Here is an 8807-nt window from a genome sequence, read left to right on the forward strand (position 1 = left end):
CCGTGAACGGCGCAGAATCTACTCCATTTTCTCGTGTAACTTTGCCAGACAATCTCGGTCCTTCTCCAGGATTTTCTTCTGTGAACACAGAACAGAAATATTTGTTTAGCACATTTGCTTTCTCCTCATCACTCTTCACATATTTGTTCCCAGCATCTTTTAGCCTAGCAATTCCATTTTTTATCTTCCTCCTTTCACTAATATATCTGAAAAAATTTTTATCTCCCTTTTTTACATTTTTAGCCATTTGTTCTTCCGCCTGTGCCTTCGCCAAACGTATCTCTCTGTTGGCTTCTTTCAGTTTCACCCTGTAGTCCTTTCTGCTCTCCTCTTCTTGGGTTTTTTTATATTTCATGAACGCCAACTCTTTCGCCTTTATTTTCTCAGCCACTAGGTTGGAGAACCATATCGGCTTCCTTTTTCTCTTGTTTTTATTGATTTTCTTCACATAAAGGTCCGTAGCCATTTTTATCGCTCCTTTCAGCTTAGACCACTGTCTTTCCACTTCTCTTATGTCCTCCCATCCTAACAGCTCTTTCTTCAGGTACTTTCCCATTGCATTAAAGTCCGTACGTTTGAAATCTAGGACTTTAAGTATCGTGCGGCCGCTCTCCACTTTAGCCATTATAGCAAACCAAACCGTTTGATGATCGCTACTACCCAGGTGAGCACACACTCGAACATTAGAGATACTCTCTCCATTTGTTGGGGAAGGAAAGCGACAGAGAGCTGACCAGCAGGTACACTGACCAGTAGCAAGATGCTGCTTCCACCGAAGTGCCACCTAGAAATAAGACCCCTCCTGAGACATTTCAGATTCAGGAGAGGGGTAGAAGGCAGATATAGGACATAGGGAGGGAGTGGGGAAAGGGAGAGATGTTGGACTGAAATGAGGGAAGGAGGGAGAGATGTGAGACTCAGGAATGGGGTAATGTCCTCTCTGAAACTCCTTTATCTATCCCCCCTAGAAACTCTCTACACCTATGCTGATGACATCCTCATCCTCCTCGAGACCGACTCGAACCTCTCTAACCTCGCTGAGAACATATCCACATGTATAACGAATCTCCAATCCTGGGCCCAATCTGTACAAATGAAACTGAATGAGTCCAAAACAAAACTACTTTGGCTCGGCCCAACATTAGATCATTTACCCACCTCCATCCCACTACCTACCGGCCCCATTCTTCAGCTTGAGTTTTCAAGCAAAGTCCTAGGCATCGTCATAGACTCCTCTCTCTCCTTCAATGATCACCTCAACTCCTTGGTAAAAAAATGCTTCTTTAGCCTTCATATGTTGAGGAAAGTGAGATCCTGCTTTCATCATTCTCACTTCGCCGTCCTCGTTCAATCCACCATCCTCTCTAGACTGGACTACTGCAACTCCATCTATATAAGCCTAACTAAGAAAAACCTCCATAGACTTCAGCTAATTCAGAACGCCGCGACTAAGCTTATTTTCGCAAAAGGCAAGTTCGATCACGTCTCCTCACTCCTCTCCAAGCTTCACTGGCTCCCAGTATACTCCAGAGTCCTCTTTAAATGTGCCTGCTTAGCCTTCAAGATCCTACATGGCGTCCTTCCTCCCGTTATCCCACTTTTTTGGAATTCCTCAAACCCACACTCCACCAGACCCTCCCAAAAACTGAAACTATCATTCCCCTCTATAAAAGGTATATCCCACGCAGGAAAACTTGGAACATCCCTCCCCTTTAGAACCACAGAACTCTGGAACAACCTCTCATCCCCGCTCAGAAATTCAAGCTCCTTCCAATCCTTCCGCAAACACTTGAAAACTTGGCTCTTTTCAAAAATCTAATCACCTCCCATTCTGTAGTATCCTGTCCTTCTCTATCTTCTTAGTCCCTCTTCTATATCCTTTCATTGTAGTTCCTTTCCTCTTAACTCTGTAAACCGTGCCGAGCTCTGCACTTGCAGAGATGGCGCGGTATACAAACCTAAGGTTTAGTTTTGTTTAGTTTAGTAAGAGAGGGAAGGAGGGAGGGAGGAATGGAAAGATGTCAATTTGTGAGGGACTTGGGAAAGGCAGAGGGGGTAAAAGGAGGACAGGATGAGGTGGCAGAGGGGGTAAAAGGAGGACAAGGATAGGTGAGAGATAGAAAGCTGATTAGACAAAAGTGAAAAAGCTTAATATTCCCTCTAAGCTGCATGGCCACACACCTTTTGGTAGGGTTACCAGATTTTCGGTAACGAAAATCCAGACCCATGGCCCTGCCCCCAAGTCTGCCTCATTCTGCCTGAGTTACATCCTGTTCTGCTCTGTTGAATGTTAAGACGATCTTCAAGAAAGGTTTGAAGAGAGATCCGAGAAACTACAGACTAGTGAGTCTGACCTTGGTACCGGGAAAGATGGTAGAGGCGCTGATAAAGGACTGCATCATTGATCACTTTGACGGACACAATCTGATGAGAACCAGCCAGCACAGTTTCAACAAAGGAAGATCTTGCTTGACAAACTTACGGCCTCTTTTACAAAGCCGCGTTAGCGGCTGCGCTGCACTAACTGCTCCAAAGCCCATAGAGATTTAAAGGGCTTCGGGGCTGTTGCCACACTGCAGCCGCTAGCGCGGCTTTGTAAAAGAGGCCGTTACTGCACTACTTTGAGGGAGTAAACAGGCAGATAGACAAGGATGACCCAGTCGACGTATATCTAGATTTTCAGAAGGCGTTTAACAAGGCCCCGCATGAACGTCTAGTTCGAAATATTGTGAGCCATGGAATCGAGGGTGATATACTCAACGTGGATTAAAAACTGGTTGGCGGATAGGAAACAGTGAATGGACAATACTCGGACTTTTACAACCAGAGAAAATAACCAGCCAGAATTCATTAATAGCTTACTTATCCCCTATAATCAAACAAGGACTTTAAGATCTACTACACAGCCCACAACCTTCTTACCAACCCCTCATTGAAACATATAAGCACAATGAGGGCTAAAATTTTCTCTGTTAGTGCCCCCTCTCTCTGGAATAATATTCCAAATTACTTACGTGAAAAAAAAAAACACTTGCCAACTTCAAGGTAAAGTTAAAGACATTTCTCTTTCATGATGCTTTTGTAACATAAACTGTCCTTTTAAGAGCAACTGAGATCCAAGAACGGTTTTTACCTTCAAGCCCCCCTTCCCTTTTGTTATTCTTCCCCTTGCATGTTCTCCTCTCTATCAATTGTAGTTCTAACCCTTTGTTCCCGTTTGTCAACGTCTTTAACAATTGTTACTCCCGGTTTGTTTATGTTTAAAATGTATTTTATTAAGCACATTGTTTTAGCGTTTTTGTACACCGCCTAGAAGGCTTGATTGGGCAGTATAAGAAATTTTAAATAAACTGGAAAAGCGTCATGAGTGGAGTGCCACATGGTTCGGTGCTCGGGCCTGTGCTCTTCAACATATTTATGGTCAAATATATTTTATTGAGCAAACAAAAACACCAACAGGGCAACGAGACAAAAGACAAGCCAGCTCAACAGTTTTTGTATACAAAACCCAAGTCCCACAGTTCTCAGCCGCCCCCCAACAACCCCACCCCCCCCCGAAAAGAAACCCTCACGACACCCTCCCCCCCCCTCGGGTTCTCCATCCAGATAAAACAGTTCCAATGAAAACATAAAAGAAAGCAGGCATACCAAGTATAACAAGATGGGACAAAAAACAAAGATTCAACAGTTAAGCAAACGACTGCGAGCCAGAGGAGTCATGGTTGTCCAAAATGGTTCCCAAGTACGCTGAAAGATGCAGCCTGGGAGAGAAGAAAGGTCCGTCACATCCCTCCTTTCTCACATAGGAGAGTAATCATCCAACAGCGCCATAGCGAGTAGACAGGAGCATCAGCCTCAAGCCATTTCAACAAAATACATTTCAGAGCAACAAGGACAGTCCACTTGAGGAAAGTTGCAACTCTTCAACATATTTATAAACGACCTGGAAATTGGTACGACGAGTGAGATGATTAAATTTGCAGACAATACAAAGTTATTCAGTGTAATGAGGATACAGAAGGATTGGGAAGACCTACAACGAGACATAAATGCACTCGAGGACTGGGCCGCAAAATGGCAAATGAGGTTCAACATGGATAAGTGCAAGGTGATGCATGTCGGTAACAAAATCATATGCACGAATACAGGATGTCTGGTGCTGTACTTGGAGAGAGCCCTCAGGAAAGAGACTTGGGAGTGCTTGTAAACAAGTCATTGAAGCAGTCCATGCAATGCGCGGCGGCAGCGAAAAGGGCAAACAGAATGCTAGGAATGATTAAGAAGGGGATCACGAACAGATCGGAGAAGGTTAATGCCGCTGTACCGGGCCATAGTATGCCCTCACCTGGAATACTACATCCAACACTGGTCATTGTACATGAAAAAGGACATAGTACTAATCGAAAGGGTCCAGAGAAGAGCGACCAAAATGGTTAAGGAACTGGAGGAGTTGCCGTACAATGAGAGGCTAGAGAAACTGGGCCTCTTCTCCCTTGCAAAGAGGAGACTGAGAGGGGACATGATCGAGACATTCAAGATATTGAAGGGAATAGACTTAGTAGAGAAAGAGAGATTGTTCACCCTCTTCAAGGTGGAGAGAATGGGAGGGCACTCTCTAAAGTTAAAAGGGGATAGATTCCAGACAAACGTAAGGAAGTTCTTCTTCACCCAGAGAATGGTAGAAATCTGGAACGCTCTTCCAGAGGCTGTTATAGGGGAAAGCACCCTCCAGGGATTCAAGACAAAGTTAGACAAGTTCCTGCTGAACCAGAACGTACGCAGGTAAGGGTAGACTCAAATAGGGCACTGGTCTTTGACCTAAGGGCCACCGCATGAGCGGACTGCTGGGCACGATGGATAATATTTGAATGTTGCTAATCCATTCCAGTTGGTGGTGGGTGGGTTTCTGCCAGGTACTTGATATCTGGATTGGCCACTGTTGGCAACTGGATACTAGGCTAGACCCTTGGTCTATGTTTTTATATTCTTATGATGCAGTTAAATAAAACAGGTGGATATTCCTTTCACAGTTTCAGTTTTATCAGTGTAAAGTTTTCCTTACTGATATAAATTAAATCCATTCATTATTCTAACATTTCAGCCTGTCTCCTGACTGACAATTTAAATGAAATCTGTCTTCAACAAAATGTGTTGACATCAGATAGGAAATTATTGCTATCCATGGTAAGATGTGGCATTTCGCTCAAAGATGGAGGCTGTCTGGGAAAACACTGAATTTGGTTTTCTATGCCTCAATATTTCTGTACTGGTATCCAAACTACACCTCTTCGATATATCTCATAAATGATAAGAACATAAGCAATGCCTCCGCTGGGTCAGACCTGAGGTCCATCAGGCCCAGCAGTCTGCTCACGCAGCGGCCCAAGAGGTCCAGGACCTGTGCAGTAATCCTCTATCTATACCCCTCTATCCATTTTTCCAGCAAGAAATTGTCCAATCCTTTCTTAAACCCCAGTACCGTTCTCTGCCCTATTACGTCCTCTGGAAGCGCATTCCAGGTGTCCACCACACGTTGGGTAAAGAAGAACTTCCTAGCAAGGTCCTCTTCTGAAGACAAGAGGAAAAAGAAAAAGTACTAGCAAGCAAGATGGGGAGTTTACCATGCACTTTTTTTTAAAGCTAGCGAGGAAAGGAGATCTTGGCAAAGGGTGGTTTCTATTTAAATGAAGGAACATGCAGTCATAAGATAACGAAACCATTTTAAAGGATATAATTGCTTTGAATGGAGAGTTTGAGCTTACCTCTCCACTCCCAGATCAGGTTTTCAAGGATAGTCTGTAGCTTCATGCCTGACTTCTCTTGCACACAGCAGATGAACAAATGTACATAATCCCATTGGCAATGATCTTAAATCCTGGGCTGGCAGCCTGTAATTACGTACTTCAAACCAAGATAACATCAGATTGCATAACCCTCTGGCACTTTCGTAACTAATGAAAAAGCAAAACCTCGGGTGAACTTTCTTGCATTAGTGCCAATAAATGCTGGTACAAGAGCTAAAAGGTAGTGTAGGACACATTTCAGATTCTATGAAAGAATATTCCATGTGTATGAGACATTTTATAAAGCTTATTGTCTCTCTTTCTCTGTGGTTTTCTCCTGGCATGCATCTCGTCCCAAGATCCCTCTCTAGTTCTTATAGTTTATGGTTATTTTTATTTGATAAACCGCTCTTCCTTAAAAACAATAACAAAGTGTTGTACAATATAAAAACAAATTTAAATTAGAACGGTTCAGAGAGAACATCAATGTCAATAGTAAAATTTGAGTGAAGGAAAAACCCCCAATATAGTATCAGTAAGTTTAGAAGACTCATTAAAATACAGGAGAGAAAAGGAGAGAGACATAGAGAGTCAAATTGAATTAATCCAAGGAGGAGTCAATCCATCAATCTGTTAATTGAAAGCCTTCTCAAATAATTCGTTTTTCAGAAGGGCTCTAAATTTTAATATGAGAGGAATTCCATAAGGAAGATGCAGAGCCCTATTTCTTGTAACTTGATAGTGTGCTTGTTGTAATGACAAGAGTTTTAAATGCAGATCATTGAATGAAGAGTTTTAGATGGTGTCTAGAGCTGTATCAGTAGAGGTAGGTAAGAGGGAGCAGTGTTCTCCCCAGAAATTTTTTCCAGCCGGGTGGCATGAAAAAGTAGCTGGGTGGTGCGGTATGGGCAAATTTGGTGGTGGGGAAAATTATCCCCCTCTTTTACTAAGATGCACTAGCATTTTTAGCACGTGCAAACCCCTGCACTACGCGGGAAAACTAACGCCAGCTGAATGCTGACATTAGCATCTAGCACATATGGTAATTCTGTGCGCGCTAAGCACACGCTAAAACGACTATTGCAACTTAGTAAAAGGAGCCCTAAATGTGTACTATTTTTATTAGTTAATTATTATTATTTTCCAATGCTCAATATGACTTCCTTTTTCAAGGTTTGACACTTGTGCCAGAATATTTTTACTAAATTTAAGCAGTATTTTCCCTCTTTCAAATGGTATAGAGCAGGGGTGTCGAACTCAATCAGAGAAGGGGCCAAAATCTAAAATCCAGCCTAAATCGCGGGCCGAATGGTTTACTGAACAGTCATAAACTGACAATGTTAACCAGAAATGTGAATTTAAAATGAGTGGAACAATCTTTTCCTTAACAGTGCTGTTAACCAACTCACATGCTATCAAGCAAAACAGTAATATTGGTATCAAGCAAAACAGTAATATTGGAATGTACCTAAAATGCTCATTGTTTTGTTTTCTGGCTAGATGTCTGACACCGTTTTCCCCGTATCAATGAGTCAATGTTCGGTTTTATTTCTTGGGCTGTAGCAACCCGCAAAACAGCATGGAGGTTGTCATCGGTAATGCGTGATCTGTGCTTGTTTTTGTTCAGATTCATTATTGAAAACATCTGTTCACAAAGATAGGTGCTCCCGAACATGGATAGAATACGGGCAGCATGAAGTCGGAGCTCTGGCATTGAGTCAGGGGGCAGTAGAGGGTAGAAGTCCTCAATTTCAACATCCTGAAACCTTGATTTCAGGCCACTGTCAGACTGAAGCTCGATTATCTCCATCTGAAGGTGATGGGGCACATTGTTGACATCAACTGTAAAAGGATTGGCAAAGATGTCAAAGCCTGAGTGCTGTGTTCTAAAGTCAGAGAAGCGCCGCTCAAATTCACTTAGTAAACGGCTAACTTTGGTAGCCAGCCGACTGCAAGGAAAAGTACCAGAAATAGTGGTTGAGATACTCAAACAAACGGGAAAGTGGGCAAGATTGTCCTGTTCCAGTTGGGACTTTCATAGTTGAAGTTTACGCTGGAATGCTGTGATCATGTCAGACATCTTCATGATGACTTGTTTGCGTCTCTGCAGCTTCAGATTCAGTTGGGCGAGATGCTCGCATATGTCACACATCATAGCAAAATCACATAGCCAGGCGGGATCCGACAGTTCAGGCAAGGGCTTTCCTTTACTTTCCATGAAAAGAGCAATTTGTTCTCTGAGCTCAAAAAATCTTTTGAGGACTGCGCTCTTGCTCAGCCATCTTACTTCTGTGTGGTATGGCACGTCTCCATGCTCTGCACCCACCTCCTGTAAAAACTGCTGGAACTGGCGATGATTCAGGCCACCTGCCCTTATAAAGTTAATAGTTTTAATGACTGTGGTCATTATGTCATTCATGTCCAGAACTTTTCCACACATAGCCTCTTGGTGGATAATGCAATGATAAGTAATCAAGGGTGTGTGGCAGTGACTTTTTTGCATTCTTTCCTTCATTAGTCCAACCAAGCCTTTCTTTTCTCCGCACATTGAAGGTGCGCCATCGGTAGTTAGCCCCACCAACTTTTCCCAGGGTAATTTAAAATTATTTATAGATTTCTCCACAGCCTCAAATATATCTCTACCAGTCGTCGTCCCATGCATGGCAGCTACATCCAAAAGTTCCTCAGTGACAGAGAGGTCGGTCTTCGTAGCACGTATAAAGATGGACAGCTGCGCTGTATCAGTGTTGTCTGTGCTTTCATCAATAGCAAGTGAAAAAGCGAGATAACTGCATGCCTGTTCGGCCAGCTGTGATGATAGATTTCCTGAGAGTTCTTGAACTCTGTCTGCAATGGTGTTTCTTGACAAACTGACAGTTTGAAAACTCTGTATCTGGTTTTTTTTACATTGTATCCCCCCCCCCCCCCCCCCCCCCGACGTCCGATTCACCCCAAGCAGGACCGCTCGCACGCACCTGCACCCCCACCCCAAAGGTCCGCCGACTCCCCGACTCCCAACACGAT

General features: G+C 43.3%; 1 protein-coding gene across 1 annotated transcript in view; it reads right to left on the minus strand.

Moving 5' to 3' along the window:
• The window catches only part of LOC117348933 (NADPH--cytochrome P450 reductase), a 154590-nt gene extending 148711 nt beyond the window's left edge, over positions 1-5879 (minus strand). Inside the window, exon 1 of the mRNA XM_033921602.1 lies at positions 5763-5879. Within this exon, the coding sequence (XP_033777493.1) occupies positions 5763-5808 (46 nt within the window). The 5' untranslated portion in view covers positions 5809-5879. The remainder of the gene's footprint in view (positions 1-5762) is intronic.
• Between the last annotated feature and the right edge of the window lie 2928 nt (positions 5880-8807).

The sequence above is a fragment of the Geotrypetes seraphini genome, chromosome 15 (genome assembly GCF_902459505.1).
Source record: "Geotrypetes seraphini chromosome 15, aGeoSer1.1, whole genome shotgun sequence".
NCBI classification, from domain to species: Eukaryota; Metazoa; Chordata; class Amphibia; order Gymnophiona; family Dermophiidae; genus Geotrypetes; species Geotrypetes seraphini.